The 12,541-nt window shown below is 46.5% G+C and overlaps 1 protein-coding gene across 2 annotated transcripts; it reads right to left on the reverse strand.

Moving 5' to 3' along the window:
- Positions 1 to 2,386: 2,386 nt before the first annotated feature.
- On the reverse strand, positions 2,387 to 12,306 carry mrpl22 (mitochondrial ribosomal protein L22). 2 transcript variants are annotated; one of them, XM_087995103.1, is made up of 7 exons: positions 12,160 to 12,270; positions 11,383 to 11,425; positions 10,157 to 10,289; positions 9,202 to 9,267; positions 7,586 to 7,663; positions 4,853 to 4,922; positions 2,387 to 2,719 (listed from the first exon to the last, which is right to left on the reverse strand). In XM_087995103.1, exons 1-7 carry the CDS (start codon positions 12,218 to 12,220, stop codon positions 2,511 to 2,513), a joined length of 660 nt encoding a protein of 219 aa, XP_087851229.1. In that variant the 5' UTR covers positions 12,221 to 12,270; the 3' UTR covers positions 2,387 to 2,510. The 2 variants fall into 2 exon arrangements, with proteins under 2 accessions (XP_087851229.1, XP_087851230.1); XM_087995104.1 differs by lacking the exon at positions 7,586 to 7,663 and having other exon boundaries at positions 12,160 to 12,306.
- Positions 12,307 to 12,541: the final 235 nt, after the last annotated feature.

Consider the following 12,541-nt stretch of genomic DNA (forward strand, 5'->3'; position numbering starts at 1 on the left):
TGAGCAGAGTCCTTAGGTTTTTAGGTTTTTGCTCATTAGAAATCTGTTCATACCAGGGACCATTCTAGTGAACCTTCTGTGAACTGCCCTCTAATGAAATTATATCTTTTCTTAAATAAGGGGACCAAAACTGCTCAGTGCTCCAGATGTGGTCTCCCCAGCACCTTGTACAGTCGCAGTAAGACTTCCCCAGTCTTATACTCGAAATCCTTTGAAATAAGGGCCAATGTTCCATGAGCCTTCGTGACTACCTGCTGCCTCACTGTGTAAGTTTTCTGTGCTTTGTGCACGGGTTCCGCCAAGTCCCTTTGTGTTGCAGCTTCCTGCAGTTTTTCTCACTTTAAATAATATTGCCCCTTCCAAAATGAATATCTTCACATTTTCTCACAATCTGCTCCATTTGTCAACTTTTTGACAACTTACCTACCAGTAATCTCTCTGTAAACTGTATCCCTCTCACAAGCTACCTTCCCGCCCATTTAATGTTGACTGCAAATTTGGCTTCAGTACACTTGCTTCCTTCCTCCAAGTCATTAATGCAGTTCTAGAATCTCCAACCAGTGGAAAACATTTACCTATACCTGCCCTGTCTTTTCCTGTTAACATCTTGAATACTTTGACCAGATCACCCCATAACCTTCTAAATTCTAGAGTAGAGGCCCAATTTGTATGTCTCCTCATAACCTAACCTCTGAAGTTCAGGTACCATTCTTGTAAACCTATGTTGTACTCCGCCCCCCCCCCCAGGCCAATATGTGATACTCAGATCTATTCACAGTATATATATCAGAAACAGAACAAGAGTCATCCATCAAACCCTGGTGTCTACTCCATCATTCAGTATGATTGTTACTGAACTTCAATTCTGGTTTCGGATCCCTCCACACTTTAGTATACCTGGTGTCTCAGCTGGTGTCAATGGTAGTGTCACCATCTCTAAGCTAGAAGCTCCATACTTAGGAACTTGATGGTCAATGGAGGGGTCAGTCGTAATTGGGTGACTACCATCTTGGAAGCCCTTCCAACACCTGATCATGGCAGGTGGAAAGAGCAGGAGAGATATGGGAAGAGTGTTGAAGCCACAACCAACACGATTGGTAGCTGCAGGCCGCAACATGCAGGTAAGACGGCATGTGGCCACAATGACGTGTGAACTGTAAAACAACACTGGAACAAACAAACACCACCAGGCTTCAGTTCTGAACATATTCGGTGACAGAGCAGTCACCACCCTCCGAGTTAAGAAGTTCCTCCTTGTCTCCATCCCGAATGATCAATCCCTGACCGTAGACCGTCAGTTTGTTACACAATCTTATTGGAGAAGGGGAGTGCTCTTACATCTGGAAAGGTCTACCATCAAGACTTAGCCTTTGTCTTCTGCACTCACTGGTCATTGTTGCAGCTTCACCTAAACAATTCCTGTGGCTCTAATGTACAATACACCAGAAACAGAACGAATCAGATCACTTACATCGGTTTAACTGACAAACATTTTACGATAGCATCATTGAAAGGTGACATAATCTAACTGTTGTTTGAAGGGTTTCAATCCTGAGAAAGAGTAAACTGCAAGGCCGTCAAGTGAAGTAATCACCAACACCAGGGAATTTAGGAGATGGCACTGCACCAGCAAGCCACACAGTAAGTTGGAAGAACAACATCTCATCGCCCATTTAGACACATTACAGTCTTCAGGAGTTCAATCTTGAGTTCAATAACATTAGAGCATAAACATCTCTTTCCATGTCTGTTACTCAGCCTAAAACCCCCAGGACCTGTCATTACATGGTCAGATGTCATAACACCAGGTTATAGAGCACTACCCCTTCATCAGCAAAAGCTTATGGTTTCAAATAAACCTGCTGGACGATAACCTAGTGTCCCCTGACTTTGCCCAGCCCAGTCCAACACTGGCACCGCCATATTCTGGCATGAAACGGGTAGCTTTCAACACGGCCAACCCATTTCCATCCCCTCATTATCATCTATTTCGCTTTTCTTTTTCCCTGGCTTACTATTAATCTTTGTCTGCCCAAGATTCCTTCTTCTCTCTCTCGGGGTTCTGTCTGCACCTATCTGCTCACTCCTTCCCTCCCCCACTCCAACACCCACAGATATCAGCATAAGCATCACTTTTAGATGCTGCCAAACCTGCAGAGTTTCTCCAGCAATTTGCTTTTGTTTCAGATACTCAACTGCTTCAGATTTCTTTTCAGGGAATCGAGGGAGCTCGGGATTGAGGATCAGCCATGGTCTTAGTAAAAGGTGGAATAGGTTCCTATTCCTTGTAGTCTGCTGTAAACACTGCCTTGAGCAATCCTGACTCTGTTCCCTGGGGTTTCACAGGGAACAGGTTGACTTGGTTTTCGAAATAATGCAAACTCGATTCACTAAATCACTGGTGTTTATTTACAGTCGCCTCCCAGGCCCGTTACAGGCTCGGTTACAGCACTGTGCTGCGGTGGGCCAGCCCACAGCTAACAGTGCCCTGTCCAGCCCCCTGTGGCCCATTACAGGGAGTGAATGATGGTTCTGTTGCGCAGCTGCTGCACGTACTCCTTGGCCTGGTCAAAGCCAGTTGTTGGCTTCTTCACCGGAGGGCTTCCTTCCACCAGCTTGACAAAGTAGTGGCAGTAGACTCTGTCCATGATGCCAAACATTCCTCGCCCGTGGTAGCGAATGCGCTTCAGGTACTGTCCCTTACTCGAGAATGACTCCGCTGTAAACAGGTGGGGAAGAGAAGGAACAGCAAGTGAACTGACGCCTGTAATGAGGCGATCTACACTTCCCCTCCTCCTGCCCAACTTCTGGAACCAGCCTGTGGATCAGCAGGTAGGAGGCGTGAGATTGAGAGTTCAAGTCCCACGACAGGATTTGAGCACGAAAGCTTCAGTTGACACTGTTCAGCACTCGTTCAGTATCGCACTAATCAGAGCTCCTGTTTTTAGACTCCAAACAAGAGCATCCTGGTGTCCTGAGCCAATATTTATCCCTCAACACAGCTATTACCACATTACTGCATGTGAGAACTATCTGTGCACAATTTGGGTGCCATGTATTACAGGATTGACTATACTTCAAATTATTTAATCAGTTATAACATATTCTTAGATTCGAGTGGATCCCAAAAATGCAAGATAAATACTGGTCCTTTTAATTTTTTTTCAAATGAACACCACGGGTGGCGGAGTGATCATGTCCCTGGATTAGCAATCCCAGGCCCAGGCTAAAACTCTGGGCTGACATTCTACCACAGCAGCTGAGAGAACTGAAATTCAATTAATAATTCAGGATTGCCCTCTCCAAACCTCTTCACCTCTTTCTCCAATATTAAGTTGTTGCTTAAAACCTACCTCTGTCAGCGAGCTTTGGGCACTAACGTCTCCTGCTGTAACTTGGGACAAAATAGACTCAGTGATGGCGACTATGACAACTGTAGGTTGTTGTTAAAAACCCACCCAGGTTCACTGATGTCCTTCAGGGAAAGGAATCTGCCATCCTTACCTAGTGTGGACTATATGCAACTCCAGACCCATAGTTGGCTGACTCCTAACTGCTCTCTGAAATGGCCTAGTAAACCACTCAGTTCAAGGGTAATTAGGGACAGGGAACCAAAGCTAGGCCTTGCTGGTGACTCCCACATCCCACCAAAAAAAAGCAATGATTTAGTTACTTATCCCATTTCTGTTTGCGGGAGATTGCTGGGTACAAACTGGCTGGCACATTTCTGAAATTACAGGCTGTTCTGCTATAATATGCAGAGATGGAAATGTGTTGCTGGAAAAGCGCAGCAGGTCAGGCAGCATCTAGGGAACAGGAGAATCGACGTTTCGGGCATAGGCCCTTCTTCAGGAATGATTCCTGATTCGGCCTATGCCCGAAACGTCGATTCTCCTGTTCCCTAGATGCTGCCTGACCTGCTGCGCTTTTCCAGCAACACATTTCCATCTCTGATCTCCAGCATCTGCAGACCTCACTTTCTCCTCAAAGATTTCAACCTACTGCGAATCGTCTTACAAGGATGCCTTCCTTGAAGAAGCTCTCTTTCTCCCTCTACAAAGGTTTCAGTGAGTCCCTCTCTCACTGCACCCCCCAGGTCATCTCCTCTGCACAGAAGCTCTTCAGCCACATTCTCAAACAGACTCGCTACCACAGCCATATCTCCTTCCTCAGCACCTGCCTAAGGAACCGACTTATCCCGCACGGACTCCGGACTACGTTCCGACCAACAAAACTTGGACCCAACCAGGACAACCAGTACCTACAACAAATCCGAAGCCTCCAGCAACAGACGTCCCTCCGGATCCTCCGCTCCATGCTTGCAGCCATGCGCCGCTATCTACATTCCCTGCAACTCGACCTACCCCAGCTCAGGACAACACTCACACAGACCTGCAAAGGACCTCTAAGGATTCCTGAAGAAGGGCCTATGCCCGAAACGTCGATTCTCCTGTTCCCTAGATGCTGCCTGACCTGCTGCGCTTTTCCAGCAACAAATTTCCATCTCTGATCTCCAGCATCTGCAGACCTCACTTTCTCCTGCTATAATATGCATCTTGTTAACGTGAATTCATTGTATCGTGATTGACGAATTGGGGACACTGGTTCTAAAGTGTGAACTTTTAAAACATGTGTTGGCTAAAACACGACTAAATTGCCAACACTTTTATCTACTGTCTCTAAAGGGCGATTTTTCTATAACACTGTTGCACAAGAACACAATCGTCACGTTATAGAAGAACTAGCTGTACAACACTTCTGAAAAAAAGCACCTCATTTTAAAAGGCATATTCAGTGCTGGTGACAGTGAAACTAACAGACTGCTGTAATAATTACTGAGGTCCACCCTTACCTACGTACAGATTCGATCTGTACTCCAGATTGTGGTTCCTGACTGCCATTTCTTGAGCTTCCAACAGAACCTGAAAGATGCAGTGAACAGAAGCACAGATTGAACCACGATAAACAGGCTAAAGCTCCCGACTCCAACAAGATAGCAGAAAGTCAGAGAGAGCGTGTTCAAATAAATAAACTTGAATTACACACCCCCTTTCACAATGTCAGGATGCCACAAATCAGCTTACAGTTGATGAAGTACATTTAGAAAGGTGTAATGTACGAATGCTGCAAACCATTTGTACACAGCAAGATCCAACAAAAAACTCACCTTTAATGCCGTGCCTTTAAGGTATCAAACAAAATCTGAGGTCAAGTCACATCAGGAGGTATTAGTGCTCAAAGCTCGCTTAGATGAGATAGGTTTTAAGAAGCAGCTTAAAATGAGAGAATTAGAGAAAATTAGAGAAAGTGGTGGAGTTTTGGGCCCAGATACCTGAGGGCAATGGCACCAGTGGTGCAGTATTGGAACTGGGAAACGTACAAGAGTTAGAAGAACAACAAATCTGGAGGGGTTGTAGGGTTGTTGGAGTTTACAGAAACAACAATGAGACAATAACCATATAATCTTAGGTTAGTTGAAGGAAAATAGAGGCCAGAATATCAGGAAAATTTCTTACTACTTCAAATGAAACAGAGAACATTTGACATTAACATCAAGAGATGGGGTTCCAGTTTAAGGTCACATCTGACAGATTGGAACTCTCCCAGTGCTGCACTCCCATCACCTCCAACATACCAGTCTTCAATGTCTGAGGGAAAAAGTTGAATCTCAAACCGAAGATTAAGGTCAAGGTTTACCAGGAAGAAATGTTACTTATGCTCCGTATTACCTCAATCGTGGATACCAGACTCCTTGAAGCACTGAGAATGTCCCCAAACAACTCATCAATCCTATCCTGCCCTGTATGTAGCAGAGTCTGCAGATCACATACTGGATTTATCTGCCAACGCTGAGCAAATTGAACAATGCTGGAGACAAGTCCTCCTCAATCCCCCTGGACTGCTGAAGAGGGGAGAAAGATGGCCTTGGTACTACCGAGTAGATGCCTAGATTTTGTGCTTATCATTCCGGAGCAGGATTCGAACTCACAACCTTGCAATTCAGATGTGAAAACGTCAGAGAAAGCCAGAACTGATGCTTAGCACAACTGAATGCAGAACTAATCTCAACAAATGGAACGACTGTGCTTTGAATTTTAATGCATTTATTTTCGAGCATGTTTCCGCCTTTTATCCTCATGCCCTAATCACCAGAATGTGGTGGATTTGTCAGGGACTGGTATTGCTCCAAGAAACATTAGACCAGGAGGAGGTCAGTCAGCCCCTCAAACCCATTTCACCATTCAATTAGATTAAGGCTGATCTGCATCCTAATTCTATTCACCAAATGTTACTCCATGCCCTTTGCTATCCTTATACAACAGAAAACACAACACAACTCCAAATGGGTTAGCAGCTTCCAGTGTGACAGGCACAAAGCACATTTCAGGCAGTTTCCAATTCAGCCTGTTCACATCTCTGTCAGAAAGCCAAGGTTTCAAGCCCTACACCAAACTCTGACAAGGTCCTGGCTGATGCTCTGAGTGCAATACTGTTGGAGAACCACATTGCTGGAGGTGCTGTTTCTGGAGTGACACGTAAGTCTCATTTGCACTGGCTGGTAACAATGTCTGCAACGCTGTATCAGTGTTATTGGGTTAAAAGTGTGACAACACTTGATGGTTCTTTGAGACTCCACTGGAGAGGTGGATTGCGTGAGGTTGCTCCCTCTTGTGGTGGGGAGTCTGAAACTACAGGATACAGTTTAAGTACAGCAGTCACCATCATCTTAGCACGCCACAGGGCTGCTCTCTCGTTAGAGACAGACCTAACTAGGTCGTTAAAATGTCAAATTCTCTTTCCAGGAGGTCATGGAGGATGGGTCATTCCAGGGTTTGAAGGCTGAGTTAGAGAGATTTTGATTGACAAGATCTAAAGGGTTATAAGGGGACAGACAAGAAAGTGAGGATAAGACCACAACCACATCTTATCAAATGGCAGAACAGGCTCAAAGCGTCAAAGTCATGCACTGGATCCTAAATATTCTATTTCATTAAAAGTCTCAATCACAGACTTGGGATGCGATATTAACCTGAGAGCCTGTCTGTTGCTGCACGGAGATGTAAACAATCCCATAACTTATTCAGAGGAGAGCAGGGGTGATCTCGCTGGTGTCTGACCAATACTAATCCCAACAAACGCAAAATCAGCTGGGAAAGTTCAGCAGGTCTGGCAGCATCTGTGGAGAGAGAAATCAGAACTAATGCTTCAGGTCAGGTGACCTTTCCTCAGAACTCAACCCCGAAATATTAACTCTGATTTCTCTCCATACATGCTGCCAGACTCGCTGAGCTTTTCCAGCAATTTCTGATTTTGTTTTTTATTTACAGCATTCGGAGTTCTGTCAGTTTTTATCAAAAACAGAACAATCTGCTTATTTTGTTGCTGTTTTTGGAAGCTTGCGGTAGGTAAATTGCCTACCATTTGCCTTCCGTAATGACTTAATTTGCTGTAAAGCAGTTTGCATGACAGGTACTACATAAATGCAAATGATTTCTGAGTCAGTGTTTAAAAATTAGCCCTCTAGGCCTGATGGTACATATCAGCAATTGCCCGGACCGCCCTGTTCTCCGTCTGAATCTCTTACCTCCAACATCAACTTTGCTCCCTTTTTGTCATTGAACTGCAACTGGGCAACCGCTTGGTCAAAGGTCATTCCTCTGATCTGCAACACAAACCTTACAGTTCAAATCCTTCACACAGTCACCGCAATCTCCCGCTGCATTTTACTGAGGCTCCTTGGACAGCACCTTCCAAACCCCAACTTTGAGAAAGACAAGGGCAGCAGATGCAAGGGACCATGGGTTGCACACTTAAGACAGAGAGGAGGAGAAATTCCTTCTCTTAGAGGGTAATGAACCTATGGAATTCTTTACCACACTGGATTGTTGATGCTGGGTGATTGAGCATATTCATGGGCGAGAGAGACAGATTTGTAATTGTTAAGGGCAGGAGAGTGGAGTTGAAGATGATCAGACCAGCCATGATCTCATCGAATGACAGAGCAGAGTCGATGGGCTGAATGGTTTACCTCTGTTCTCATGCTTTACGGTATTAATCACCACTCACCGTCCTGACTTGGAACAGCAACAGATTTCACTGTTGGTTTGACAGTGGCAAAGGTAAAATACTGTGGATCCTGGAAATCTTAAAACAAACACAGAGAATGCTGGAGAAACTCAGTTCCAAAGAGTTATATTGGACTTGCAACATTCACTCTCTCCACAGATGCTGCCAGACTTGGCAAGTTTCTCCAGCATTTTGTGTTTGTTCCTGATAGGACTAGTTGGGAATATCTTGGAAGACTGTCTGAGTGTGGTAAAGGGGATCTGGCAGGACTTGTCCTATACTATAAGGGATTAAGTCTGTGAGATGCTAATAATTATTACATCCTGGGATGTTCTTGCTCTCCTTTGAACCCAGTGTCAAGATAGACCCACAGTAAGATGATTCTTCACTAAAGATAATGATTTCCTCACTTTAGCAGATTCTGGAAATATTCTTTCACAGCAATAACAAGGCCAGGAATATCATAGTGCTCACTCCAGACCTGTTTCCCTGCATCTGGGGCTCAGTTTGCTGACAAAACGCAATTTACTGCTGGGGTCACTGTAAGATCAGGGTTTACTACAACAATGACATGAGTGCTGAAGATTCTTCTTTGGTGAAAGTATTCATAAGCAGAGGGGCCTTTAAAAAGGAGCAAGCTGACCTCACTAAAGGACCACCATCACAGTCATAAAATCCCAACAGTGTAGAAGCAGGCCATTTGGCCCATCAAGTCCACACCAACCCTCTGAGTGCCCCAGGACTGACACTGCCTGTGGTGATTAAGAAGTGAGAGCAGGGAAGTGTCTAAATCTACAAGCCCCATGTGGACCAGTTTCAGGAAGGAGGGACTTTCCTTTGTCCCCAGGATGGGGAGAGTGGGGAATTCCGATTAGTGGCAGTGGGATGTGCAGTCTCTTTCTACCAGATCTGACTTCAAGCCACTGAATTTCAGGCAGTTTCCAAACTCCCACTGGCTTACCTTTCACATTACATTACACAATGTGCAGAAAACAGGGCCTTACCATTTACACCAGATACATAATCATCAGGAAATACGCTAACATTTATGCCACTTGCATGACTGAACTAACCAACAATGGATGTGGGATTTTCTTCAGGTACATGACCATAATAAACATAAAACATACTCACCATTTTTGCCAGATACCACATTTTGTCCTTGCTGTATTTGATTTGTCTCCTGCAATGGTAAACTTCCTGTTGAATTATAAAACAACATTTATAATCAAATCTTCACCCTTTTCACTGTCTTATTTTGTCTGTGACTGGGACAATGGGACCACACAGCACTCTGCTTCCACTATGTCACCAGGACCTCAGTGACCTGTGCCTGTGAGAGGGTCAGACACTGTCACACATTACCCACATGCTAACAACACAATCAGAACATGAACCCTTCCAGATCTGGCCTGTGGCTGAAGAAAGCATTCTGAGCTGTGGTGCCCTTAAAATAACACAGTACACATAACATTAACTCATTACTGCAGGGAGGTAGTTGGGTTGAATTGTATGAATGCAGGAAAGAGAACAGACTGTTGCCCTTTAATGCAAGGGGAATGGAACATAAAAGTAAGGATGTTTTGCTATAGATGTCGAGGGCACTGGTGAGATCATATCTGGAATACTGTGTGCAGTCTTGGTCCTATGAGGAAAGGTTAGTCAGACTGGGCCTGTATCCACTGGAGTTTACAAGAGTGACAGGCAATCTTACAGAGGCATGTACGAGTCTGAGGGGATTTGACAGGGTGATGTTTCCCCTTTTAAGAGAGGTAGGAACATTGTTGAATAACAAGAGAGTCAGAGGGTTATGAGGATAGCCAGGTTTGATGTCACAAACAGATGGAGTCAGCTAGAATAGTGGAGCAGGATCTGGGGCGGAAGTGCCTCCTATTTCATTACGTATGGAAACGGGATAACCTTCTATTTCTTTGCTACTTGTTCCTGTGCTAGAGGGATTGTAGGAATGTGGGGAGTAGCTCATGTGGGGCCTAAACAACAGCATCAACAGATCAGGCTGAATGGCCTGTTCCTACGCTGAACGTTCATTGTCAGTTAAGAACAGGCACAGCAACGGGATGCAACTTACCACTGGTCTGCGAGGCTCATCTGGCAGCTGTGGAGGATAAACCACTCGGTTCTTCCTCTCCCAGTTCTTGGCAGGTAGAGGCAGGCTGCTGTGTATGTGGGACTGAGGAACAAGGCTGCATGCTGCGAGCAATCTATAAGCAGAGGCAAGGCAAAGTTGCAATTTATGACAGATCTCAATACTCAGGATCCAGAGATTGTTCCTTTACTGTTTTAGATCTGCATAGGAAACTCGCCGATGACTTGCTCAAATTTGCAATTGGTTGCAGAGAAAAAGGGGGATTGGAGCTTGTGAAATGTGGGCTTTGTAGAGTAGGAAATGGAAGGGAGATGGTGCTGTGGTGGCAATGTCAGAGGCACAGAAGAATGCTCTGGAACACAGATTCAAAGGCAAAGATTGCAGATAGTGGAATTTACATTTCACACGCCTGGAATTTGAATTTAGTCTAGTAATCGTGACCATGAGACAACATCGATTGTTGTAAAAACCCATCTGGGTCACCAACATCCTTTCGGAAAGAAAACCCGCCATCTTTATCTGGCATTGCCTGCATGTGACTCCAGACCCACAGCGACATGACTGACTCTTAACTATCCTCTGAAATGACTCTGAGAGTTCAAGGACAATTAGGGATGAACAATAAACACTGACCTTACCCACATCCCATTAAAGAACAAAAATAATTGCCAAGAATCAGCTGGATGGAGAGAGAGACACACACACACAACTGTGTGGGTTAGTTCAAGGCTGGATGTTCAGGAATCAGAAGGAGTTGCTAAGTACAGTTATGAGAGAGAAAGAAAGAGAAGGGATAGTCTCCCCAGTGCCCTGATCGCAATCAAGAGCACTTAACCTGGTCGATTGTCTACTCCAGTACTACCCAAACTGTTCCCCACTGTCACCGCATTTGGAGGCTTAAAAATGATTGGGACCCCTTAATGAGAACTGAGAAGGGATGGGGGGTCAGGGAGGATGAGGGAGATCAAGGAAGGGGTTGGTGCATTGAAATTTCAAACATATAAATCTACTTAGGGTCCCATTCCTAACTTGGGAAGAAACATTCCAAAGCATTATAGCTGTTTGTGAGAGCTTGCTGTGCACAAATTGGCTGCAGGTTTTCTGACACTACAACACTTTCCAAGGTGGTGAAGCTCCATCCTGAGGCCGCGATAGGCGGCGCTAAGTAAATGCAAGTCTTTCTTCAAGGTTCATAACTGCAGCCTTACCTGGTGTGAATGTGGGTCAGCAAACTCCTGGCAAATGCCGCACCTACAGAAGGGAGAAGTCAAGAGTGAATGAGGGAAGGTGTGGAGGGAGCAAGAGAGCATTCATTGAGCTGCTGGAGGGTCAGGAGGGGAAGACACTCACCGAGCTGCAGGGGGAGGGGATGATACAATCACTGAAGGGAGGAGGGTGCTATCACTGAGGGGGGAGGGGGAGATTGAGGAGGGAGTCCTCACTGAGGGGGGAGGGGGGACGATTGAGGAAGGAGTCCACACTGGGGGGGGGGGAAGATTGAGGAAGGAGTCCACACTGTGGGGGGGGGGGAAGATTGAGGAAGGAGTCCACACTGTGGGGGGGGGGGGAAGATTGAGGAAGGAGTCCACACTGTGGGGGGGGGGGGGGGAAGATTGAGGAAGGAGTCCACACTGTGGGGGGGGGGGGAAGATTGAGGAAGGAGTCCACACTGTGGGGGGGGGGGGGAAGATTGAGGAAGGAGTCCACACTGTGGGGGGGGGGGGGGGAAGATTGAGGAAGGAGTCCACACTGTGGGGGGGGGGGGGGGAAGATTGAGGAAGGAGTCCACACTGTGGGGGGGGGGGGGGGGGGAGATTGAGGGGGGAGTCCACACTGAGGGGGGGGGTAGATTGAGGGGGGAGTCCACACTGTGGGGGGGGGGGAGATTGAGGGGGGAGTCCACACTGTGGGGGGGGGGAGATTGAGGGGGGAGTCCACACTGTGGGAAGGGGGGGGGGGGGGAGGGGAGACGGACAGACTCTGACCTGAGAGAGGAGCCGCCATCTTGCCCAGACCCGAGCAGCCGCCGCCCGCAAAACCGATCATCCGCTCGCTCACTCGGCCATCGGTTATTCAGGCCTCCTCCCGCTCGATCTTTCGGCTGTCGATTACTGTCCGGTTCTCCTGGTTCGGAGCAGCCGGAGTTAAAGGTCACCCAACACCAGGTTATAGTTAAACAGGTTTAGTTGGAAGCGCTAGTTACCTGATGAAGGAGCGTCCAACTAAACCTGTTTAACTATAACCTGGTGTTGGGTGATCCGGATCTCACCAGCCTCCGGCCATTCAGCCCCTCGCCCAGGGACAGCATCCGCTCCTTCAGCTGCGGGTTCGAGTCCGCCCCTGGACCAGGGAGGAGGAGTGGGGGGG

The sequence above is a fragment of the Chiloscyllium plagiosum genome, unplaced genomic scaffold (assembly GCF_037043375.1).
Source record: "Chiloscyllium plagiosum isolate Xiang-an unplaced genomic scaffold, Cpla_swu_hap1 HiC_scaffold_16, whole genome shotgun sequence".
Classification (NCBI taxonomy): Eukaryota; Metazoa; Chordata; class Chondrichthyes; order Orectolobiformes; family Hemiscylliidae; genus Chiloscyllium; species Chiloscyllium plagiosum.

Coding starts and splice junctions, on each gene's coding strand:
- mrpl22 (XM_087995103.1), bottom strand. CDS start 12,220: ATGATCGGTTTTGCGGGCGGCGGCTGCTCGGGTCTGGGCAAGATGGCG. Junction 10,290..11,382: donor CTGACCCACATTCACACCAG/GTAAGGCTGCAG, acceptor CTCTGCTTATAG/ATTGCTCGCAGCATGCAGCC. Junction 4,923..7,585: donor GAGCAAAGTTGATGTTGGAG/GTAAGAGATTCA, acceptor TGCATCTTTCAG/GTTCTGTTGGAAGCTCAAGA.